General features: G+C 43.0%; 1 protein-coding gene across 1 annotated transcript in view; it reads left to right on the top strand.

The window, feature by feature from the left end:
- LOC108432880 (adhesion G-protein coupled receptor G2-like) overlaps positions 1 to 9,914 on the top strand; it is a 28,759-nt gene extending 18,845 nt beyond the window's left edge. The window contains exons 18-22 of the mRNA XM_017707006.1: positions 580 to 701; positions 2,582 to 2,847; positions 3,516 to 3,606; positions 5,844 to 6,148; positions 8,403 to 9,914. Coding sequence (XP_017562495.1) covers positions 580 to 701; positions 2,582 to 2,847; positions 3,516 to 3,606; positions 5,844 to 6,148; positions 8,403 to 8,527 — 909 coding nt within the window. The 3' untranslated portion in view covers positions 8,528 to 9,914. The remainder of the gene's footprint in view (positions 1 to 579; positions 702 to 2,581; positions 2,848 to 3,515; positions 3,607 to 5,843; positions 6,149 to 8,402) is intronic.
- The last annotated feature ends 3,043 nt before the right edge of the window (positions 9,915 to 12,957 follow it).

Here is a 12,957-nt window from a genome sequence, read left to right as displayed (position 1 = left end):
TCCACCTTGTAGATCTGATCATCTGCTGCTGCACAGTTTGTGTTGGTCAGGCTCTAGTCCTTCATAAGTGGTCACAGGACGCTGCCCACAGGACGTTGGTGGATATTTTTGTTTGGTGGACTATTCTCAGTCCAGCAGCGACACTGAGGTGTTTAAAAACGTCAGCAGTACTGCCGTGTCTGATCCACTCAGACCAGCACAACACACACTAACACACCCACACAACGTCAGCGTTACTGCAGTGCTGAGATTGACCCACCACCCAAATAGTACCTGCTTTGTGGGGGTCCATAGGGGTCCTGACCACTGAAGAACAGGGTAACAGAGTATCAGAGAAACAGATGGACTACAGTCTGTAACTGTAGAACTACAGAGTGCAGCTATACAGTAAGTGGAGCTGATAAAGTGGACAGTGAGTGCAGAAACAAGGAGGTGGTCAGAATGTTCTGCCTGATCTGTGTACTTTTGTCTAGCGTATCTTGATGATGTAATTCATGGTGATCAGTCCAAATAAAGTCTGTTTCACTTTACACACTGTATCAATATCAATGTGCTAAACCATGCCTGGTGCTTCCACAGCCCAACCCAACTGAAACCATATCCAGCACTGACCTGAGCAACCTCACCTACATCACCTCCATCGGCTGCGGACTCTCCATCTTCTTCCTGGGCGTAGCTCTCTTCATGCACTTCCTGTTAAGGTACAGTGTTAAAAAATGCCACGTCATGCATTTTTACGTATCAACATGTCAGGCTCAAAAAGAAGGTCTGGCTCAATGTTTAGGTCTCAAATGATCACAAAATCAACATTATACTGATGAAGACATGATGACAGCAGTAGATCATTCACTCACATCCTCAGAAGATGCTCCTTCACCAAGTTTACACTGAGTTCTTCAATCATCTTTGGATTCTCTATCATCAGATTCATCCACCTGGGGAAGGGGGCAGACACATTTCCACCAGAGATGTTCCCAAATCTCCAAAATTTAGTAAATGTAACACTGAGTTGATGAACCAGACCCTCGCGGATACAAAATAAACCATAAGGTTTAAGAAGAACAGGGTTTGGGCCAGACCATTTAAAAAACAGAACAGTAAAACACAATAAAAGGCAGGCGGCAAAAACTAAAGTAGGGAAACAAGGGAGGGTTGAAATCAAAGGGTCAGTTACACTATACTTCCAAAAATAATCGGTCTTCTGGCTTCACACGCATATGAACTTGAGTGACCTCCCATTCTTAATCCATAGAGTTTAATATGATGTCGGTCCACCCTTTGTAGCTATAGCAGCTTCGACTCTTCTGGGAAGGCTTTCCACAAGGGTTAGGAGTGTTTATGGGAATTTTTGACGGTTCTTCCAGAAGCACATTTGTGAGGTCAGACACTGATGTTGGACAAGAAGGCCTGGCTCACAGTCTCCACTCTAATTCATCCTAAAGGTGTTCTATTGGGTTGAGGTCAGGACTCTGTGCAGGCCAGTCAAGTTCTTCCACACCAAACTGGCTCGTCCATGTCTTTATGGACCTGCTTTGTGCACTGGTGCACAGTCATGTTGGAACAGGAAGGGGTTGTTCCCAAACTGTTCCCACAAAGTTGGGAACATGAAATTGTCCAAAATCTCTTGGTGCTGAAGCTTTAAGAGTTCCTTTCACTGGAACTAAGGGGCCGAGCCCAACTCCTGAAAAACAACCCCACACCATAAACCCCCCTCCACCAAACTTTACACTCAGCACAATGCAGTCAGACAAGTACCGTCTCCTGGCAACTGCCAAACCCAGACTTGTCCATCGGATTTCCAGATGGAGAAGCGTGATTGGTCACTCCAGAGAACACGTCTCCACTGCTCTAGAGTCCAGTGGCGGTACTTTACACCACTGCATTCCACGCTTTGCATTGTGCTTGGTGTGTAAGGCTTGGATGCAGCTGCTCGGCCATGGAAGCCCATTCCATGGAGCTCTCTACTCTGTTCTTGAGCTGATCTGAGGGCCACATGAAGTTTGGAGGTCTGTAGTGATTGACTCTGCAGAAAGTTGGTGACCTCTGCGCACTATGCCTCTCAGCACCCGCCACACTGGAATTCACTGAGCTCCTGAGAGCGACCCATTCTTTCACTAATGTGTGTAGAAGCCTAGGGGCTTGGTTTTATACACCTGTGGCCATGGAAGTGATTGGAACACCTGAATTCAAGGATTTGGATGTGTGAGTGAATTCTTTGTATCTTAGCCAAAGGGGTGAATCCAAGAATCAACAATGAGAAAACAAACCAAGGTCATACACAGTACATTCAGCAAGACAAAAGAAAGGCATAGTACACACTGACAAACCAGAGGCAATACTTCACAAAGACAGAGTAAAATAGACATGCAAACAGGTGATAATCAATATTCAGGTGATCAGTATCTGCTGGTGGGCGGGTGATTGGTTGGTGGAATAACATGACAAACTGCAGGATCTCAGGCAGGAACAGGCTTCAAAACGCTGGATTAGTCTGTGTTGAGGGTAGATGATGAGGCATCCAGCACAGAGACTGACTAGAAACACTGGAATCATGATTTACTTCTCCACCGTTTCTCCACAGGAGATCGAGACAGAGCGATTCAGTGCACATCCTCATAAACCTGTTTGTTTCACTGGTCCTGCTGAACCTGACCTTCCTGACCAATGAGTATGTGGCGAACACGGGGAACCTGATAGGCTGTAAGCTGATGGCGGGCTTCATGCACTACTGCCTGCTGACCAGCTTCACGTGGTTCGGTCTGGAGGCTCTCCACCTCTGTCTGCAGCTGGGCCGAAACTCCACACCTATCAAACACTACCTCACCAAGATATGCATCGCCGGCTGGGGTGAGTTCAGACAGAGTCGCTGAGAAACGGCCCGGGGCCCACATGTTTCTAGGGTTTCGATTTTGCTTTGATCTCCTCTTATAGACTTGTGTCTGATTTTATGCACCAAAATCCATCTTTAAAAAATATTTTCTGAGCTCTCTTTAACCCTTAAAATTAAACAGGCAGACACACTCTTTATAACTTCAGCTATGAGTGGGCTGGGCTAAACTGCTAGAGGCCAAATAGGTAGATTCATGTCAATATACTGTTTTTTCTGACATCATAACAACACTGGAACCAAAACTGACTGTTCTTGCAATTTAGTTTCCACATACAGATTGAAGAGAAAGCATACTGCACAACAGGCTCATCGCATATCCATGGAGAAACCATTTGTGGTTCCTTAAAGAACCTTTAAATGGATGGTTCTTCAGATATACATTTGTAAATGAGTTGCGAGAGTGGCAAGCTAAAATAATCTCCACATAATGTAAAGATTCTTGAAAGAACACTTAGCTTGGTAAAGCACTTTTATGTTGTATGATGGTTCTCTGTACATTTAAAAGGTTCTTCGTGGTTACACATCTCATTTATAAGCATGGTATCATGCTGTGGGCCCTTTAAAGTCAAATGTGAACTGGGTTTGATTTGATCTGATAACGTAAAAGATTATTTTCTCTTTTCAGCTCCTTCTGCGGTTGTTGTCACCGTCGTCTTCTGTTTGCAAAAATACAACCAACTAGTCATTCACGCTGACGACGGAAAGGATGTGAAGATGTGAGTCCTTCACTCCCTCATCCCTCACCTACAGCTCATTTAGCTTAGCACTCAACCTTCAGTTGCATACAAGTACACTATATAGACAAAAGTATTGGGACACACCTTCTAATTATTGAGTTCAAGTGTTTCAGACACACCCATTGCTAATAGGTGGATAAAATTAAGTACATAGCCTTGCAGTCTCGATAGACAAACACTGGCAGTAGAGGGTCGAACTGATGAGCTCAGTGACTTTAAACATGGCTCTGTCATAGGACGCCACCTCTGACCACAGGTCAGTTTGTGAAGTTTCTGCCCTGCTAGAGCTAACCTAGACAATTGTAAGAGCTATTACTGTGAAATGGAAGCATCTAGGCGCAACAATAGCTCAGCCACAAACTGTATGACACAAACTCACAGAAGGGGGCTGCTGAGTGCTGAAGAGCACAGTGTCACAGTGTCAGTCTCTGTTGAATCTCTGTTGAAACTGCACTTTAGAAGCATCACAATGACCTAAGATCAAAATGCGCAATGCCAAGCGTCGACTGGAATGGAGTAAAGCATCGCCACTGGACTCTGGAGCAGTGGAAATGTGTTCTGTGGAGTGACCAATCAGCTTCTCTACCTGTCGGTCTGATGGACGAGGCTGGGTTTGGTGAATGCCAGGAGAACGTTACCTGCCTGACCACACTGTGCCAGCTGTAAAGTTTAGTGGAGGAAGGATGATGGGACTGTTTTTCAGGGGTTGGGTTAGAACCCTTAGTTCCAGTGAAGGGGAATCTTGATGCTTCAGCACCAAGACATTTTGGACAATTATATGCTTCCAACTTTGTGGGAACAGTTTGGGGAAGAACCATTCCTGTTCCAGCGTGACTGAGCCCCAATGACCAAATCATCTCCATAAAGGCCTGACTGGGTGAGTTTGGAGTGGAAGAACTTGACTGACCCTCACAGAGTCCTGACCTCAACCCCATCCAACACCTTTGGGATGAACTAGAAAGGAGATTGTGAGCCAGGCCCTCTCGTCCAACATCAGTGTGTGACTTCACAAATGCTCTTCTGGAAGTATGGGCTAAAATTCCCACAGCCACTTTCTAACAACTTGTAGAAGCTTCCCAGAAGAGTGGAAGCTGTTAGAGCTGCAAAGGGATCCCAACTCCATATTAATGCCTATGGGTTTAGAATGGGATTCATAAAAGCTCCTGTAGATGTAATGTGTAGGTGTCCCAATACTTTTGTCCATATACACTCACCGGCCACTTTATTAGGTACTAGTAAAAGGCTGGACCCCCTTTTGCCTTCAGAACGGTCTTAATTCTTCATGGCAGACTTTCAACAAGGTGTTGGAAACGTTCCTCAGAGATTTTGGTTGGTTATTTGAGCTCCTGCTGCCTTTCTATCATCTGGAACCAGTCTGCCCATTCTCCTCTGACCTCTCACATCAACAAGGCATTTTCGTCCACACAACTGACCGCTCACTGGATGTTTCCTCTTTTTCGGACCGTTCTCTGTAAACCCTAGAGATGGTTGTGAGTGAAAATCCCAGCAGATCAGCAGTTTCTGAAATACTCAGACCAGCCCGTCTGGCACCAACAACCACGCCACGTTCAAAGTCCCTTAAATCCCCTTTCTTCCCCATTCTGATGCTCGGTCTGCACTTCAGCAAGTTGTCTTGACCACCTCTACATGCCTAAATGCACTGAGTTGCGGCCGTGTGATTGGCTGATAAGCTAATTGTGTTAACAAGCAACCAAACATACCTAATAAAGTGGCGGGTGAGTGTAGTATACACTTACTTAGTTCCATGTATATGTGTACAGTTTTAATGGATTTGGACATCCTTAATTTGATTTGTTTTTTCAAATAATATTTCTACATCTAGTCAAATTTATTAATGAGTAAAGCTCCATTTTAAGTTGTTACCATTTAGTTCCAGTTTTATTCCGCTGTGGTTGTTTAGCTTCTGAGCTGCTTTACTGCTGCTCTCACTTTGGAGCTTTAGCATCCTATTTCAGACCAAAAGAATCCAAAAAGAGAAGAACAGAGCCTTTAGCCTATATGACTTCTTATCTGCCAGCTTCTTATTCAAATTTTCCAATCCACCTTAAATAGTGCAACTGCTACACTCTCCAAGTTTCTCTGGAACTGAGCTTTTCACACCAAACCGCTCTTAATGACTCTGTTCCCCTTTAAGGCAGGTTGATTCGCTGCTCCCCTGAATTTACACAGCATTCTCCTTTGCTTGTGTTCTGAAGGTGCTGGATCACCGACTCTGCCGTCCATTACGTGGTGAACATCGGCTACTACTCGGTAATCTTCGTCTTCACCTTCACTACCTTTGTCATCATGCTGCGATGGATCTTCCTCCTCAAAGGCACAGCCGCGAAAAGGCATGAACCACTCGCCGGCTCTGGTAAGCGCACAACAGGTACCTCCGACGCCCTGACCGTAATGGGCCTGTGCTGCACACTCGGACTCACCTGGGGCTTCGCCTTCTTCGCCTACGGAGCCCTGCGCCTCCCGTCCTACTACATCTTCACCATCCTCAACTCCTTCCAAGGTGGGTTAGAGAAGAAAGAGGAAGGGTCAGTTCTTCCAGAATCAATGCTGCTCTTAGTTCTGAAATAAGACAGTTAAAAAAATTCTACATAATACGCGAAATAAGCAGCTGCTTAGGGTGCTGCGGCTGCCAGTATTGTGCAAACACAGATGTGGTTAACTCGTTTTACAACAGCTGTTAAACACTTTCTGTTTATCCAGGTCCAGCCAGTAGCGTGAATCATAAGGGGGGACTCACCAAAATGCTGAGAAGGCGATGCGTAATTTAAACTGTAACTTACTAGAACCTAAACAAGCATCCAACCATCAGCAAAAATCAGCCACGACATACAGTTTGCCAGTTATAAATGTATATCAATAGAAAGCTTGTGGTGGTTGTTGTCATTAGTTTGCCTTTAATTTTGCTCAGCTACCAAGAAGGGGCCCCCCAAAAACATCCTGTCTAGGGCCCCCTACAGGCTAGAATCAGTCCTGCAATACAGCGCTGCTGTGGCGACACTTGTCAGCATGTACTGCAAGAAACATTACAATACTGTACCCTCTCAAACGGAAACAGAACATTCTAGTACATTGTCCTCATTTCAACAGCTAGCTAACATAGCGCTAGCTTCTTAGCTAATTTAATTATTAGTGTAATTATGCTACATTCTGCTAATATATTAATGTAACTAAAGGCAGGCTGAATCTCAAATGGCTCCATCTTTCCTATATAGTGCGCCGTATAAGTTATGAAATTCTGGCTTCTTCACCCAGACAGTGCTCTATCTGTCCTGTGGTTGGTATCATACAGTGGGTAACACCTCTGCCTTCTATGCTATACTGGGGTTCAGTGCCCCGCCTGGGTAACCACTCTACACTATACCAGTAAGTCCTTGGGCAAGACTCCTAGCACTGCTTTCACCTGCCTGTGTTGATCAGATTTTAAATCGCTATGGATAAGAGCGTCAGCTGTAAACGTATAAATGTGACCATCTCAAATGGTTAGTTTTTAATTATTTGTTGTTTTTGAGCTGTTGGTGTGCAAGAGTACTCTAATTTCCACTATGTAAGGAGCAGGGAGCTGTCTGAGCTTCAACTCCAGTGTGGGAAAATGGATATACAACACTTTTAGCTTGGTGCTACACAAAACAGGAAATTGCATAGAGATGCTAATGGAAACTAGCATTGTCACTGCAGAGGTCATTTATTGAGCAAAAAACACTTTTACAGTGAACGGTTTTGCTGTATTTTGACATGTTCATTACTGGTTGGGCTGCTGAAGGTTCTTGTCCTTCTAGAGCAGCTCATTAATTAAGCTGCGTTCGAGTGGTGTCAGAAACTGGGAAACACCAATTTTCCCATTTGTAAGTTGCATTCGAACAGCCGGCAAAGTTCAAAAAGTTGTTATTTGGGTCATTCTACAGAATCGTCTATTTCAGTTTCCCTAGCGTTTACAGATACATTACACTGGAAAACATGTTAAGGTTACATTTTATGTATATTTTAAAATAAAACAACAAGTTATTTTAACAATTACAGCTTCTTGAGCGTTAATTTAGCAATATTGGTTTTTAAATCTATCATATGGGATTCCAATCACCACAGAAGAGCGTATGATCCCTAAATGTAACTAAAGCCCAGCAGTGAGGAGCTGAACTTTCCCCTCCTCTGCTGTCCCTGCAGACGGGCAGGGTCGCCTACAGAGCGGCGCTAGTAGCTGTTAATGAAGTGATGCTCTTTTATTAGAGGGTCTCATTTCAGAGGAAGATCTCAACCACTGCCCTGTAGCTCAGGAACAAGGGGCAGCACTCAAAAACAAGGTGTATTGGTAAAATGAACTGGGACTGGGATTTAAAGTGTTTTCACTCTGCTACTTTGAGTCCGTACATTCAGACATCAAGCTGCAACAACAGCCCACTGTAAATTCATTGTTTTAGTGATGTCACAATGTCACAGGAGCACTCATTTACATATTTCAGTCTTAAAGGCACAGTAACAAAAACAGCCTGTTTCATTCTAAGGGATAAAGAGAGGTTAAAATGGTCTTGTAGCAATAAATTGTTAATTTTTTGATACATCATATGTTCATAATTGGTCCTCAGGGGACAAAAAGTAAAATATAAGAAAAATGTAGGATTTAATTCAATCCCCATTACAAAGCAGGGACAGTGGTTCCCATAGTGGGAAATATTGGGTGGACATTACTTGCAGGTCACAGTAAAGCCCAACAAAGGCAAGTAGGCCAATTCAGTGTGGATGTGTTTGTGTCTCCTCAGGATTCTTCCTGTTCATTTATTATTACAAGACTAGCAGGTTTGTGGGGGACCAGATGACCTCAGAGAAGACCAGCACCACCACGGAGGCCACCAGCGTGGAGAACCCGTACGAGAAGCCGAAATAGTCTTAAGGTACAGATCACTGGATGAAACAGGAGCAGCCGTCGGGAAGTGATGCCACCTGGACTATATTCTCTGTGTGAGGACGACTGAGATGTGATGTAAGCTAGAAGGCATGTGTGAGTGTGATCTTCAGAAGCTTCATGGGCTGAGTGTGACTTTTAACTTCTAATTCTACTGAATGTGTCTATGAATGGCAGCAATAGATGATAGTGGTGCACCCTGAATCTGCTGGTGTAGAAGTTTAACTGTAAAGCTTCTGTGTCAAAGACAATTGGGAAAAATATCGACACCAAATTCACAGATAAATTACTGCGCTTCCTTTACATTTCCATGAAATCCGTCTCGATTCCAGACTACTACTCATATAACTGTGGCTGCTCCAATCAGGATGCAGTCTGATTGGTTTAGATCACAGCTTTCATGTTTCCCACCAACAGTGCTGTAAGGAAAACCATCCTATTTATCACAGCAGAATATTTATTACAGAATATTGTTGTCTATAGGATCAAAATGACTAGAACAGCCAAATCAAACATCCCTCTATCCAAATGGTCAACCTGGACCTGTACAAATACACAGTCCAGCCTGTTCAGTAAAGATCTTCAGCTTTTAGATCCTCCAGCTCTGTTCACTGTGGAGCTCCGCACACAAACACAGACACCTGTTTCCAGTTCTTCACTGTAATGTTATATATATATATATATACCACTGATTTCATGGAGATTGTTTTACGTTTATTCATTTTCTGTTGGTGTGTTTATTATGAATTTATTTCTGCTGATGCGTTTCAACTCAAATCTAGTCACGTGCGAAAGTTTCGGCATGTGTTTTACTAATCTCTGACAATAAGTGAATGCACCCTCTACAGAGAGCTTCTATTTATTTCCTGAGTATAATGTTGCAAAAAAGAAAATAAACAAGCTGCAGTTTATGTTTTATTCTTTCCCTGCAATATTAGTAACGTTCATATGTCATAAGCTCCATTCAGAAGCTGGGCGTCGTGTGAGGCTGTAGCTCTTCTCTCCAGTCTAATAGACGGTGACGTCATTTTAAACCCTTATAATAAAAGAAGCTGAACTCAATTTGTTTTGCTCACGACTGAACCCACAGATTCTGTCTGGCAGTAGACAAATACACATTCATGTGTTCTGAGGAGAGAGTGTTTGGTTTTGGAGAGGCTGTTTTCAGTTTAATGTATTTGACAGATTCTATTTAGATATATTTATTTCTGCTCACAGTCGTGTGCAAAAGTTTGAAATGATGTGTTTTGTGTTTAATATGTGAACATGTCGTCTACAGAGACACATCGGGAAACTCTGCACATTTAATGATTTATTTTCCCCCAGTATGTTCAGTCCAGCAAATGAACAGTATCAGCGGTGGACAGTATCTGAGTAACTGAGTAACTGAGTATCTGAGTAAATGTAATTAGTTTCTGTACTTTAGTATTTTTGGTGTGTCTGTACTGAAGTTTCTCCGTTCTGGGCGACTTTTTCCTTTCACTCCACTACATTTCAGAGTCTAATATCCGACTTTTTCCTCCTACATTTTGAGAAATCTGTCGTTCCTTTTGGTTTCTGTGTGTATAAAAACGTAACATGTCAAAACGAAAGAAGCGCAAAGCCAGAGCACCAATCAGGGCCCAGCGGTCACTTTGTTTAGAGCTGGTTTTGACCTGTTGGTCATACCGACCCAGTGCAGCACGCGGTTCAACGTCAGCGCAGCAGCGTAAAACTTTGGGAGAGTCTGTTCAACATAAATGATGAACTAACCTAACTTTGTGTAAATAGAGCTCAATATAGAAATATGTCCACATATGCAGTCGAGACTGACGCGGCTTTTTTCTGAATTTCTACAAACACCATTTCATTTTATAGTAAATGAGTTTGGGCTGGTTTATGTTTATAAACAGACGCCTACAGATCAACATAGTAAAGGAGCTCATCTGTGATCCTGAGTTTAAAGCCAGTTTTTATTCAACTTAAACTTGGAACTAAGTTGTAAATAAATCTGAAACTGAAACTTTGCTTGTGTGTAAAAAGTGATTTCAGAGCCACTCGGTTCTCCCTGATGGAAACTGTTTACCTTCAGTGTTTTGTGCTTCTGATCATTTTAATAGACGTCAGCGTCACTAATTAATGACGTTCTATTAAAAGACTGGTTTACCAAGAGAGACGCTGGAGGACTTTCACCTGAAATGAGTTCATGAAGCCAGTCTGGTTATAAAAATGATAACAGGACATCAGAGCCAGAATTCCTCTTTTAGTACTTTTACTTTATACTTAAGTACATTTGAAGGGAAATACTTTAGTACTTTTACTCAAGTGGAGGTCTAAAGGGAGGAACTTCTACTTTTACTGGAGGAATATTTTACCTTGGGTATCTACTTTAACTCAGGTACGTGATTTGTGTGTTTCATCTACTGCTGATGAGTATTTAAAAATGAAGAAGAGTGTCTCTGTAGAGGATGCGTCATTTGTCCAGGGGTGCACAAACTTTTACACATGATTGTACCTGGTGTTTCCTGTCTGAGATTCAGTCTGGCAGAAGACAAACTGAGATTCATGTCTTCAGAGGACAGAATGTTCCATTTCTGAGAGGTTGTGGGAAACTCAGACTGGCACTGTTTATAATTTACTGTAGAATTAAAATAGAAAATATTTCTTTCTACTTAACCAATGCTAGACAAAATCTGTGGAGAGAGAATAAACTGAGCGCCTCCATGGATTAATAAATTCTGTGCCATTACTAAGTTTTAAATTTGATGGTTGTTCGCTTGTTTTTGCCTATTTTTCCAGTGAATTTATCTCACGACTTTTTTCGTATTTCAGCTGTTGGGTACTGTGGTTTTAATGTTAAGCAGAAAAACACTGTTATGAAATGATATTGTTATAATGAAATATTTTAATACTTGTCTTTAATATGCTGTCCCACTGCTTGTGTATGCATAATTAAACAGTTGGGGTTCAGAGAGGTTTGGTGTGGAAATGCTCTGTTCTAGAGAAACTCAGTCTTCATAATGGCGGTGATGGGAACCAGACATCCGTCTCTAAAAGCTAAACAAAAAGCTAAAGTTAAACTCCTGTTCTGATCACACCAGGATCTCGTTTTTTGGCCAAAGCAAAGCATCAGAATGGGGTGCAGCTGTTTGGCCCGGCGTTAAGGGTTTATGATGTGATCAGTGTGAGAAGGACTTCACCCCCATGAGGGGGTTTGAGAAGGAATCACCCCCATGAGGGAAGATGTAATGGGCAACTCGTTGTTAAGATATGTCTTGGCAATAGGTCTGTAACAGATGCTAGAATTCCACTGGGAGCGGCTGGAATGAAATAGCCCTGAAACAAACTTAACATGGATATTCTGTACAACTTGCATGTAAAGATCCAGCAAGAAATCAGAACCAAAAAGTCCTGCCAGGCCTAGCCTCAAAGAACCCAGCAGTACCTGAGACCCACGCAATGAGATTCTTCTCGTCTGGCCCAGAAGGAGAGGCTTAGCCAACTTCTCAGAGGTTTATCTTGTAATGTGGTGCAGCTAGCCACGTTTTACACAACTGTCGGGCTCGTAAGCTTCAGGTGCCGCCCCCTGGAAAGCTAAAGTGGTGAGTATTCCTACTAAGGGGTTGATATCAAAGTCCTTCCTCCTCCCAGTTACTTTACGCTCAGTCCACTTTTGTTTCTGTGTTCTCAGCCCTAATGGATTCCGGAGCCGAGTGGTGGAACAACTGAAGATTCCTGTTAAACCCTTAGCGATGCCCCTCATGTTCTCAGCCCTAGATGGGGATCCACTAGGCACTGGAGTGGACCATCCCCATTACTCTCACCATCAGCGCCCTGCAAGGAAATTTAGGCTTACCTTAGCTAAAGACACATGACCCACTAATTTCATGGGCAGAAAAAGAGCTGCTCTTTTGGTTACCTTGTTTCAAGCAACGTGTCACAAGACCCCAATCATCCCTCCAATCCACCTACACTGATAGTCCCAGTAGTGAGACAAAGGTAGATATTCCCCCTGAATATGCAGACCTCAAGGAGGTCCCCATGAAATCCAGATGTTCCTGAAACCACTGTTCATTTCAAAGATGCAAAATGTTTGTTTGGGGTCATTTTGTCATCTTGGACAAAAGTGTCCTGTGAATGAAGTCTTAGGCTGTAGTTTTGTGGTGGGCAGCTGGTCCCCAGTCCTGGTGTGGTCAGTCTTTGAGTTTTGACCTCTGTTCCTCTCTGTTTTCTTCCATTAATAATGAAATTATTTCACACTGGCAGCGCTGACGCTGACTGATTGGCCTTCTTGTATCTCTGTGCTCTCAATTCTAACTGGCATTACAATCAGTGAAGCCACGTAATAAAGCCAGCAGGTTTTCAGGAAAGGTAAACATTAATATCCATTGATTCCTCTGAGCCAATGAAACAACAGCTCCTCTGCATGAAAA

This window comes from Pygocentrus nattereri, chromosome 4, assembly GCF_015220715.1.
Source record: "Pygocentrus nattereri isolate fPygNat1 chromosome 4, fPygNat1.pri, whole genome shotgun sequence".
NCBI classification, from domain to species: domain Eukaryota; kingdom Metazoa; phylum Chordata; class Actinopteri; order Characiformes; family Serrasalmidae; genus Pygocentrus; species Pygocentrus nattereri.
Note: the sequence above shows the minus strand (reverse complement) of the source record. Positions and strands in the feature narration are given on the sequence as shown.